The sequence below is a fragment of the Ictidomys tridecemlineatus genome, chromosome 6 (genome assembly GCF_052094955.1).
Source record: "Ictidomys tridecemlineatus isolate mIctTri1 chromosome 6, mIctTri1.hap1, whole genome shotgun sequence".
NCBI classification, from domain to species: Eukaryota; Metazoa; Chordata; class Mammalia; order Rodentia; family Sciuridae; genus Ictidomys; species Ictidomys tridecemlineatus.
In genome coordinates, this window is record NC_135482.1 from 48511004 (window position 1) to 48524001 (window position 12998).

The following is a 12998-nucleotide window of genomic DNA, read 5'->3' on the forward strand; positions in this document are numbered from 1 at the left end:
GGGTTATCATACCTGTCTTATGGGAATAAGATGGGATTATCGGAGATGATACATGAAAAGTTGCTCAGCATAGTGCCTGGAATATAGTAAGAACTCAGTGGAAGCAGGCTGCCTTTTTTGCAAAATAAGAGAATGTGTGTCTGAATGTGCTTTGCAAAATGAAAGAGCATGCCAAAAAAATGTAACCTCCGATTATTAAATTCCTGAGATATTTACATAATACATGAAAATTAAGTGTACTGCTATAAAGCACAGTAGATTAGGAGTGTACATTCAGAAAAGACGACTCTCTCCTCTGCCCTAAGTTATTTGGTGAAGACTTTTTGTACTCATTATCCATGGCATGCAATTTTGTGTATCATCTTATATCATTTTGTCTCTAAGTTATTTCATTGTATATGAAGATTCAGCCCCTAGTAGTTATTCAAAGTCTAGGTAAAGTTTACAACAGATATTTAACCAGCCTGCAACAATTGGAACAGTGCTAGGCACACAAGAGGTAGTCAATAATACCTTTCTTATTGATTTATTGATTGGGCTTGACAGTCCTTATGAATGCTGAGGAATGTTCAAAGCAGTCAATTAAGAACTGGGTCAAAAGGTGGGTGTGGAATTCTGAAGCCCATTCACTGTGCCCTAACTTTATTTTAAACACAGATAATATTTTGTTTAGAGTACAGTAGGGTGGCTGTGGTTGTAGATTAACCAGACCCAACAATAACTGCTTCTTGCTAAAAAGTTATCTTTTATACACCAAAGTGAATGAGGACGGTGAAAGATCCACTAGGAATGTCCCTGTGGTACTTTTTTATCCAAGAGAAAATGCAGCTGCTGTGTGGATATGGACACTCTGACTGCTATCCCTGCTCCCCTGTGCATTCATTTACTGATTTATTCCCACATCAATCAGTATGCACCAGGCACTAGTCCAGTTGCTAAAATATATCTAGTGAGTAAGGCAGGCCAAGTAGATCCCTCTTCTTGTAGAATTTAAATTCTTGTAGAAAGAGACCAACATTAAAAACTATATTATATAAATAAAGCCATTTCAGACAGTAGTAAGTGCTTTGAAAAATATAAAATAATAATGGGATACCATCTGAGAGGCCGCTAGTTCATCCAGGGAGGTCAGCAGTCACTTCTCTGAGAATGTGGCATCTGAGCTGAGACCTGAATGATGAGAAGGAGCCTGATGCAAAAATAACTGGGGGAAGAAAAGCAAGGTAAAGGCCTGGAGGCAGGTAGGAAGCCTGGCTCGTGCTAATAACAAGACTTGAGACCAGTGAGGCTGAGAATATGAATGGAGAAGGTGGTGATGCAGATGAAGGTGAAGAGAGAAGAAGGGCCTGCGTTGGATGGTGGGTATAATGATAAGCCCTCTGACAGGATCCAACCTAGATACTTAAAAGCTCCACCTGGCTGTGTTGTGGATACTGAAAAGCAGGTGTGCAGGAGACGAATCAGGAAACCAAGTCTGGAGGTGATGCCAAGCTCTAGGTGAAGGAGGTGGTGGCTTGACCCAGGATAGTGGAGAGGGAGAGGAAACCCAAACAGCAATGGAGTGGAAGGAAAGGGTGGGATGATTTAGGACTGCACAGTTGGCTTTGAAAGTGTTCTACAGGTTTCTGACCAGCCCTCTGAGACTTAAGTGTTCAGTGAGTGAAATTTGTTGAGTGACTCACATCTATTTCCTTTGAAAAGTCCATGGTTGTATAAGTGGAGAGAACAGTAGGAGAATCAGTGTGACAACTCCCAATTCATTTGTTTTTACCCACATCAGCACCACACTGAGCTCCTTGCGTGCTTAACCCTCACAGCAGTCCTGGGGAGCAGATGCTCTCATGACCTCCAGTTGGAGATGAGGAAACTGAGGCTGAGCGGCTGAGTAGCTAGCCAAGGTCATACAGAGAAGAAGGGCAAAAAGCATCCAAAAACCAGATCGTCCTCATTGCACAATGACTGTCCATGCTAGGGCTTGTGTTCCATGTACTGTCTCACTCCAGAAAGTACAAGAAGCACCAAGGAAGCTGGTTTCATGGACAGTATAATTTAAGTTCTTATCTACACAAATATATACATTCAGCCCCTCTGTATGAATAACTACTGTTAAATAATTCACATGTAAGACACCTAACACTAGAATCCTGAAAAACTGAAAGAAATAAAACCTCATCGTTATTTTAACTTTTTCAGATGGTTCAGTGACAAACTTCCTGTCAATAGCAAACGTAATTACTCATATATCAGAATGCTGGGTAGAAAATCACATCAAAACTAGGATAGAAGCATGATAAGCACTCTTTAATAAATAAAAGGGGCACCAAGACTTTGAAATAAACCTCCTATTTTATGAAATAGATAGAATATGTGGAGTATTTCAAGAATTAACTATTTCTAATGGAAAAGCACTTTTTCCAAAAAAAATTTATAAAATATATTGAGACTTTTATCTTCTCCTTTTCAGTCAGGATGCAGATAAGATTCTGATACTGACCGATGATTAGAGTGGTTTATTGTTGAGGAAAATCAAGTCCAAGTGATGGATCATGGCGTAATTAAAATGTCAGAGCAGTAAATTGTGATGTGTGACTAGTAACCCACACGAATCATGAGACAATGTGATTTATTGTTCCTTCTTTTCTTTTTCTCCAAACAAGTGCTACTAAACGGCCAATATTTGCAAACCTTTAATTACTAATCATGTACCATAGATCTTGTTGGAGCTGACTTTTAAGTTTAAAAAAAAATGTTTTTAATCTCTACTGGAAAGCATAGGGAGAGATTAGAAATTGATTCAATGGCCATCCTAAAAGGAGAAAAAAAAGGGTTGGGCCCAGACATGCATTATTCTTGGGAAGATGAAAAGTTTCCATTGCTGATGTTAATCATCTCTTTCGCTGACCACAGAAAAGGCAAAAGCCAAGTGAATTTTTTTTTCTTTGCAATTAGCTTTCATTTTGTTACACTTTTTCTTTTTTATTTGTGCAATTCAGTTACTTTTTCCTCTTTTTTTTTTGGTTCTTTGTTTGTTTGTTTGTTTGTTTTTCTTATTTCTCATCATCACTTCATATGGGCAGTGAAAATTCAGAGGAGCGACAGGCAACTTCCCTGGGATTCCTGGGCCAGCAACCACTGCAGCCTTCACACCAACCACCACTATAATACGCACCACCCTGACCATTGCAGAGTGCCAGCCCTGACATTCCCGAAAGCGCCTCCTCCAAACAGCCCTCGTAATGTTCCAGGCTTTCTCCTCTTGGTCTTTCATTTAAATTATATTCTTCTCGCTCTTTCCACCTCTAATTCATTCCATCTTCTGCTTTGTGGGTGTTGCGTGCTTTTTTTTTTCGTAGTAACGATGTGTTATTTGCAATATCTCCTTAGTCTTTTCCATCAGAAAGCATTTGTCGTTAAGAAAGGAAGTTAATGTTCAGAATTCTTGATACATGATTCAGGATATACAGTTCAGAATATTATATGGAGTATGATGTTCTCGGTTCTTTGTGTGTGTGAAATCACTTATGCAATCCGTGTCAGAAAATATCTATGAAAATTAGATCATGTATCAGATGCCTTGGGTTGTTGTTTGTGGAGAACATGGTTTCAATGTCTGTTTTTTTCGTTGTTTGAAGCAAACCTCCTAGAGTCTCTGTTTTCCTGTGTGCTTCTGAGGCTCCTGCTACTCCTCAGCACTTCTAAGCTCTTGTAACTCTTGAGATTCCAAAGTGCTATCTCCTGGCTCCTGAAGCCTTGTCTCTGTCTGGTTGGGTAGCTACTAGCCGCTGCTGTTCATCATGTGTGTCTTTCTGAATTAAAGCTGGCTGGCAGGGGTGGCAGCTCAAAGGCCATCTGCGAGTGCTCTGTGCCAAGTCTTCACTCTCTTACAGCAGCTGTGGTGTCTTCGTCCTTCTCTCCTACCTCCATGAGTGCGTACAGCCTGAGTTCCCTGAACATGGGGACTTTACCTCGAAGCCTCTACTCTACTAGCCCACGAGGAACCATGATGAGGAGGAGACTGAAAAAGAAAGACTTCAAAAGCTCACGTAAGTGAAATGTTAGCTAACGTTAGTCATTTGGCCTGTGGAAAACAAGCAGGCCCTGGAGTTTTCAATTCGTTGAGACCTGTGGGAAGAGCATTTGAATGCCTAAGTGATCAAGGAGAGGTAAGAAGCCAGAACTCGGGGCCAAGGATAAGGACATGGTGCCCATACTCTGCATGATAATTATTGGCTGGGTATAATTTCGGACAGCCACTAGTTCATACTGTCTTTCCTACAACTTTTTATTGGACATTTTTTTCTTCCTCTTTTGATGTCACAAAGTAGTCAAAGGTGTGACTTTAGTCAAAGGTGTGACTTTTAAGACTCCTTCTTTATATTCTGGATAGCTTTGGATGAAACCTTTATTCTTAGTTTCTTATTCCCTCTAAAGCTATGTTGTAAAACTCTGCCCGCCTTTTGATAAAGGTAATAATCTCATACATTTTAATGCTATTTCATATAACAAATTAAATTTAACAAATTATTCAACAAATAATATACCAAGTTAAATTTCATACTAAATTATATTTCATGACCTGACTTAGCCCCCACCAAAATCAGTGATAAGTTTGAACATGCTTTTTCATATTATATCTCATTCCCCAAGTTCCCCTTACTTTTCTTACTAACTTACCCCAATGAGACTCACCTCTCTCACATGAATTTCTTACTACCCTTTGCAGCATTAAGAAGGTAAGAAGGATGCAAACATCCTAAAGTATAGGAATTTCAACTATCATTCTTGGAAACTCTAGCTTCTGGGACAACCAAATAAAATATAGACTGAGCAAGACTAGAAAGGTGTAGTTGGCTACTCAGTTTAAGATAGCTGGCTATCTGTATAAAGGGGGAAAAAGGGATGATATAATGTTTTAACAGGGGAGAAACACAAATCACTCCTTAATTTTTCTTTTCTGTAGAGGAAGATCATATTCTATCACCATAATCTCAAAACTTTGAGGGAAAGAGAACACTAACATCTCCAACCAGATCTAATCATAGTTTAGAGAGGTGCATTTCTTGCCCCTTTATCTTTTTGGTGGTTGTTTGATTGTGATTTCTATAAATAAACCTAAAGAAGATGGGGTCTCTTCCTGTGCTGACCATAGAAAATAAAAATAAGGAACAGCCTCAAGTTATTTAAATGAAACCAACCCTGGTCCTTCCAGGCTAGTACTGACCAGAATGCTCTGGTAAGAAGGACTGGTTTGCTAGAGATTCTTCATCTCCAGAGGACCTCTCACCAGTCCCATCAGTGCCCCAACCTTGAGGGTCACCAGCCATCCACCACACTGGAAAGTGGTTTCTTCGTGTTAAAGGAATCCAAATGCTTCCTTACAAAGAAAACCATAGAAAAAGAGGGTCACTACCATGATGGGTGCATGGTTTTGACTTGCCTGTCCTTTCAAGTATAAGGAGATTTGTCATCTTCAATATGTGAAAATGACAATAAATTTGAAATTAGTAAAATGGAAGATTGAGTTTAGTCAAAGAAAAAGCAAGAAGCATCCAAGAGTTTCATTCATTTCTTAGCTAAGACTAGAGTAAATTATTTACTTTTAGAAGAAACTAGTTGAAGGCAATAAAGTAAAGTGATCATGAGCCTGGACTCTAGAAATAGGAAGTCTCATCCCAGCATCATACACTCTAGCCAGGGAACCCTGAGCACGTTGGCTTAGCTCTTTATGCCTCAGTGAAAATTAGAGATAAATGTAGTGGTTACTTCTCTGGATGATTTTGAAGAAAAAAAAATATATGTGTGTGTGTGTGTGTGTGTGTGTGTGTGTGTATGTGTGCGTGCTAAACAATATCTGGTGAATAGTAAGCACTATTTAATTGTTAGTTATGCTGTATAGTTGTATTAGTGTTATATACCTGAAATTGAATTGTCCAATGTGAAAATCTGTTGCCATTGCTTTCAAATTTAGGCATTTTCGACAGTGGTACACTTCGACATAATGCATAGATCTTGAGTCTTTCATTTAATGCCTTCAGATTTGAAGCAGATATTTGTATATAAATTTATATAAATATATAATGGCTTCATGTACAGTACTAACAGCCCTCAATAGGGAAGAGCAATTAAATGATTTCATTAATGTTTGTACTTCTGTTTCAAAGGCTAACCATTTGTTTGCATTAGGCAAGATTTGCTGTGTTGATTAAGGCCATTAGTAACACAAATGAATGATAATGTGTTTGGCTAGCTCAGGTTGATATTGACACATCTTGCATTTTTTAGTAGGAAACAAAGTCGAGGGCACACTGTCACTGAAACCCATAACCCATAACCAACTCGTAAATCAGCATGTTGTTCTCCAACATAGTAGGAATATAAACAGAAAATTTATAGAAAATTTCTAGTTCATGATTTCTGTAGACATTAGCCACAAGAGCACCGCTGATCACATGTACATAACAGGAGGTTTATAAATATATCTCAGGAGACCATACATTTTATATTTTAATCAGACAACAAAGCCCCAAATACTACAAACTTTTATTCCTACTTCAAAAAGACTTGAGAAAATTATGATAGTATTCCAAATTCCAGAAAAAAAATTTTGAGAATTTCTTTTTTCTTTTTTTTTTTCTTTAATAGTTATTTTTTATTTTTGGCGGACACAACATCTTTGTTTGTATGTGGTGTTGAGGATCTAATCCGGGCCGCACGCATGCCAGGCGAGTGCGCTACCACTTGAGCCACATCCCCAGCCTCTTTTTTCTTTCTTAATTGCCTAAGCTTGGTATGGTCACATTAGACGTAAAGCTCTTCCCAAGTAACTGAGGATAAAATTTTTATTGACACTTTCACTGTACCTTGGTTTATTTCCCCCACATTATTTATGTCTTTATTCTCTGCCACTGTTCGCTGCCGCTTTTTGGTACTTATGTTTCTATAGCAACCAGGCCATTTGTATGGATGGTGAATCATGGCAAAAGTCACAAATACAAGAAAAAGTCTCTCCGCTTTATTGATGATGAGTTGAGGCCAGATCTTGCAAAACAGAAAAAAATAATAATAATTCTCGCATGTGTTTCCAGTACCAAGTAAGGACATGACTAGGAAAGAATGAAATATTCTCACATAAATATTAAAACTTTCTGTACCATTGACCAAAGGGGAAAACACAGAAAGTCTGTAACAACATGTGACAAGGATTAAAACAGCAAGGTGCCATGTTTGTTTCACATAGAGACTGGTGTGCACACTGCACTCTAGGCTTTGAGGAGAGTCACAAAGCCCTGGGAAGGTCTCAGAGCATGTCATAGAGGAAACTCTCATCTCTCTTCTGGAATCTTCCTGGCCTTTCTCCCACTACCTGTGTTCCCTCAGAGGCCAAGCCTCCTCCAAAAGTCTTTTCCACATGTCATGGCTGCATGAGGAGCAGTGGATCCGGCTCAATCCTTCCTGTCCCTGTATTCTCAGCTAGGACAGAGACTCCACCTGTTCCCAGGCTTCCGGAATTGCAGCAGACAAAAGTTAGAACATATTCCCAGAATGTTCTTTGCTTCTTTGCTTATCAGCACTTATTGCTAGAGAGGGTAATCTTGAAAAAGTCTGAAAAGAAGAAAATGAGAAAACCTACCAACTTTCATGGTCTCTTTCACCAACCCTTGAAAAAACAATGGACGACAAGAGCAGCTAATGGTAAGCTTTTCTAAGTGACCGTGCAGGGAGCTGTGGGCCACCTCTCCTGCTCTTCTAAACTGGATCATATGATTCACAGTGTGCTGGGTCCACAGCAGGTCGCCACTTCTGTGGAACCCTAGTGAGACAGAAGTCTCAAATAACATGATCAAATTGCATAGATATGTTCTATTAATAAACCCTTTCAGGCCCCATGTTCTCTATACTTTCAAAATTCTTCTCATATCTGATAATAAACCATACAGCCTCATAAATTAAATAAGCCTTTCTAGAATTTTTTAAAAAAATCTTTGGCTGTCTTTTGTTCCCCCTAACCTTCCTTACTCTGGGAAAGGAAAAACAAAAACAAAAACAAAAACTATTCCTGCAAAAACAGAGCTGTGAACAGAACCATCCCTGTAAGAATGAGAACAAGACAGAGCAGACTGAGTTCTGAACACAATGTGGATGAACACTAGTGAGCTGATTTCAAATGTAGGGTGTCAGCAACTTAATCATTTCCATCTTCACCTTAGTAGAAGCCCTGAGCCAGAGCCAAGAGCTCGTAGCCTTTGCAGATCAAATACCTTGCAGGAGGATCCGCTACTGCAGCAAAAAATTTATCACACAAATCTTAAACTACAGGGTTATAATTCACAAATCACCTTTATTTTCTTTCGTGGCTGACCGCATTAATGAAGCAAGCTAATCAAGCTCATCTTTTTTCTCCTCCAAGTAATATTGGTTATTTTTTTCTTTTGGCCTTTTGGCCACTCATTTTTAAATCTATAATTTATCTTTTTCATATCTGGTAATAGTTTCTCAGACTTTAATCTGTGTAAGTAATCAATATACTTTCAAATGAAATTTTACCATTTCAAAGAACAGATTCCAATACATCAGAGGATTTTTTAGAGCTAATTGTAAAATCCTAAATTACTTAATATAATCCTATATTATGATATAAATTGTAACCTTATATAATTACATAATCAATGTAGAGTGCATGGATTTCTATTAAATTCTAAATTAAGTTGCCTAATAATTTCTATCACCTCAGCTTGTCTCCAGATAGAGCTTATAGATTTAATGATACCCTCATTGAATTCATGCTTCTTTGTCAAAAACCTCTAGAGAATGAAATTCCCTCAATTCTCTTCTCTGTTCCAAAAATACAGCCAGTGTCCTCTGTCTTCAGTAGACCTAACCTAATCCTGGCTCTTACTAGGTAAGTCATCTGGCTCTTTCTCAAAGGAGATGGGAGATAACTGACTAAAACCCAGCTTTTAACTCCAGTTCCGTAGTCCCCAAAATATTTCAAACTGAAATGTTGAATGGAAGAATATGCTAATATGAACCCATGGAAAGATTCACAAGCAGGGGGAGGGGGATAACATTGATATTGAAATCCAAGAGGCTTACTAGAAGATAAATGAAAGTGACCCTCCAGGAAGGTGACACCTGCCCTTATCATTCTGGGTGTAGAGCCAGAAGGAAATGTAGCTCTCCAAATCCTCACTGACAGGAAATGGTGTCTTCTCATGGTTTTCGGTCACTGATAGCAAAAGGCAAGGACTGGAGAGCAATTGAAGCACACTTGACATAAATGAAGGCACACCAGAAAATGTACTTGAATCAATACATAATAGTCCCTGAGTGGAACATTGGGATCATGAACCCCATGGTCTGTGCAAAGCCTGGGGTGGAGGCTCTCTCCCCCACCTACCAACTGCAGCCTTTTTTACCATAATAATCCACAGACAGAATGATGAGGTACCCAGTAAAAAAAAAAAAAAAAAAAAGCCAGGGGTTTTGCCCCTCTTAGTCATATTCTACCTTCCCTCCCTTATCCTGTCATTCATGATCGGGAGGCTTTGGGTCCTCAGGAGTAGCTTCTAGTTCTTTATGTTAACTCAGCACACCTATGTGAAGTGTCAATACCAAAGAGGAAAATGTAGATGGTATCACAAAACTTGACTCATTCCTCATTTATTCAGCATTTACTGAACATTTCAGCACCAAGATATCAAGATAAAAAGATCTATTCCCAACCGCTCAACATCTCAGGGTCAAGTGGAGAGACAGGCAAACAAACAAAAACCTGATAAGTCCCAAAATAGCACTATGTACTAGAAATGTGTAAATGTAGAAAAGTAAGTAAGTACCTAAGTCTCCCTGGATTAAGCCAGGAAAAGGGACATTAAAAGCTGAGGGGAGTTGCTAAAGAGGCAGAGGGCACAGCATATACTAAGACACAAAAGAGTTTCAAGAGGCTTAGAGCACGTGCCCCATGGAGGGATTGTGGAAGAACACAAGACCTGATGGCAGGAGAAAATGAGCTTACGAAGAGTCTTGCGTGAACTGCTAGAATTAAAAAGTTTGTTTTCTAGGAAATGGGAGCTGTTGAAATATTCTAAACTGGGGGATTACCTTTGTTTATTGGAAAGGCCTCTTGGGCAACAAATTGAAAGCCTACAGCATGAGACAATGGACAGGGACACTGAAAGGAGATCTACACAGTAACCTGTGCTATGATGAAGTCCTACTCTAGGGGAGCAGACCAGTCAGGGTCTCACTGTGAAGGAAAGATTCATCTCCAATTTAGCAGGAGGGGACCTATAAATATGTACATTACAATAGTGGAAATAGAAAGTAATGAAAGCCTGAATTAAGGTATTGAAAGTTAAAAGGGGAAAGAGGGCTTATGCATGTTATAGGGGTCATCTTACGAGAACTTAGCAATTGATTGATGTGAGACAATGGGCAGTTGTGAGTCAAAGGCTGCTTTGAGATTTCAGCCTGGATTGACATGGTGGTGTTTTCATAGAAACAGGAGAGGAAATGAGAAGGAGAAGACCATTTACTCAATTTTGAAAATATGAGAAGCTAATGAAACATCTTTGCAAATGTATTAGCTATCAAGAAAAGAAATTTATGACTGAAACTTGAAACTAGAGAGATTTGAATCACCTTTGCAAATGTATTAGCTATCAAGAAAAGAAATTTATCACTGAAACTTGAAACTAGAGAGATTTAAACAGGTGCATGCATAGGTCCTGTCATAGGCAGGTTGGAAGTGGTGGAAAGAATGAGAGAACATAGAATAGAACTATGGGTGAGTCCAAGCTTCTTGTACAGAAGGAGGCAGAGTAACCAGCAGAGGCTGAAGATGCAGGAGACTGAGAACAAAGCTTCATCAAAACTAAAGATCGATTTCAGAAGGGATGGCCATGAAGCCAGTCACTCTGGAATAGTTAGAGCAGATGAGGCCATTGTTTTGGATGGTCTTGGAATCATTGGAGAAAGTGTTTTTGACAAAAGGTGAAAGAAGCCAAATTCTAAGCAGCTTCAGAATCAAAATCAATACAGATCAATAGATTGGATAGAGCTGGGGGGGGTGATTGGGAAAGTTTAGAAAAGCAGCAAGAGAGATTTTTATGACTCAGAAGCATAAAGGGCAACTTTTAGGATGCTTTCATTTGAAGAGAGAAAACTCTGATGCTAGAAATGTTGTCTGAAAAACCAGTAGGCCAGGAGACACATGAAAGGGGATTGAGACCAGGAGTCAGAAAGAGGAGAAAGTGAGAGTGTAGAAACTGGGAAGTATGGCTCAGGAGGGATGTGTGATAAACAAGGGGGATTCAGATATGGAGATCTTGGAGATCTATCCAGGTTGATGAAATGGAGAGCCTGGCTGGGCCTGTAGAGCAGCATTAGGGTGGAATTGCTAATAAGCAATACTGAGAGCAAAGGACCCAAAGCCAGCATGTTCAAAGGGCATCACCATGACAAGGACAAGGAAAAGTCAGGGACAAGAGCAAGTTGACTAAGAAAAAAGACCCTAAGTCAGAAAGTAGATGTGAGGGAATTTTGAAAAAGTAGAAAACTATGAACTTGCAGATGGGACAAAGCAGAAATAAGTACAGACTATGTAATTTTTTTTATTTTTACATCTTTGCAGGACTGGGGATTGAACCCAAGGGCACTTTGAATCCCCAGTCTTTTGAATTTTTTATTTTGAGACAGGGTTTCATTAAATTGCTTAGTCTGGGCTCCAACTTGCAATCCTTCAGCTTCAGCCTCCCAAGCCTCTGGGTTTACAAGTATATATCATTGCACCTGAGGACTATGGGATTTTAAACAGGAGCCAGGAGTATTATAAAACTTTCTCTTTCTTTGTCCAGACAGGGGGAGTGAAGGAAAATGGGTTGTGGTTATAGTGGGTTTTGAGTTATCTGGTGTCATCAGGCTTTAATTACAGTACAGGGGCTATAGAAACCTTTTTTGGAGAAAGTAACATTTCAACATAGAACTATGCAGGCAGAGAATGTGCTCTGAGAGCACAGGTGGCCAGCTCCAGTGGGCATGGTCCAGGGGAGCCAACCAGGAGAGGTTCAGGTCTTTTATGATCAAATCTGGGCTTGGGAATAAGAAAGAGCTGTCTAGCTGAAGGCTCAGATGAGTGTTAGAGAAATGAATTAAACAGGAGACAACAGGTAGGCTTGAGAACCAGAGGAAAACACTGAGGAAGTAAAATGTGGGAATAGGAGGAATACATAGTTTAAATGAGACTTCATTACGCCAACGCAGTGCTGGAATAAGGTTGAGGATCAGCACAGCTTCAGTGGCCAGATTTAGATTAATTATGTCTTCAAAGTTGAAGATCAGGTTGTTTGTAAAAAGTCATTAAAGCTCCAGCACAGATGTCTAAAGTAGGAAAGCATTAGACCAGTCCGTTGAGTTCCCCTTTCTCTAGATAGGATCCAGACACACACAGAGATGGAATAGCCTTCCCCAAGGGCCCCCAGATGGTGCTCAATGATAGAGCCAGGACCACAACCCATATGCCCATATCCCAAGGCCATCCTATTCCTGCAGCCCCCATTTTAGTTCCCAGTTTGTGGGTATAAAAGAGGGAACTCCACTGGTGTTATAACTAAAATATGACAAATTGGGGGAGAATCACTTATCTTGTTTGGCTCTGGCCAACCTTCTTGCTAAAAAGTCAAAATTTAAACTCTCACCATTGCCAATGAGCTTTTGTTCAGGGACATGACCTATTTGGGAAATGCTGGTATTCCTGGTACTTGCCTAAACCTAAAATCATTCTTTTTCATGTTTTTTCCTCCAGTGTCTTTAGCCTCTAGCACAGTGGGATTGGCTGGACAGGTTGTTCACACGGAAACCACAGAAGTTGTGTTGACAGCAGATCCTGTCACAGGATTTGGAATCCAACTGCAGGGCAGTGTGTTTGCCACAGAGACTCTCTCTTCCCCACCTCTGATTTCCTATATTGAAGCTGACAGCCCAGCAGAGAGGTGAGATGT

General features: G+C 39.6%; 1 protein-coding gene across 22 annotated transcripts in view; it reads left to right on the forward strand.

Annotated features, from left to right (window-relative positions):
• The window catches only part of Grip1 (glutamate receptor interacting protein 1), a 666343-nt gene that overhangs the window by 582089 nt on the left and 71256 nt on the right, over positions 1 to 12998 (forward strand). For 9 of the 22 annotated variants that reach the window (XM_078053199.1, XM_078053198.1, XM_040280352.2 and 6 more), the window contains 3 exons: positions 3078 to 3233; positions 3888 to 4043; positions 12803 to 12989. In XM_078053199.1, coding sequence (XP_077909325.1) covers positions 3078 to 3233; positions 3888 to 4043; positions 12803 to 12989 — 499 coding nt within the window. Of the gene's footprint in view, positions 1 to 3077; positions 3234 to 3887; positions 4044 to 6135; positions 7693 to 12802; positions 12990 to 12998 lie in introns of those variants that run through there. The other 13 variants (XM_078053193.1, XM_078053200.1, XM_078053191.1 and 10 more) reach the window with 4 other exon arrangements.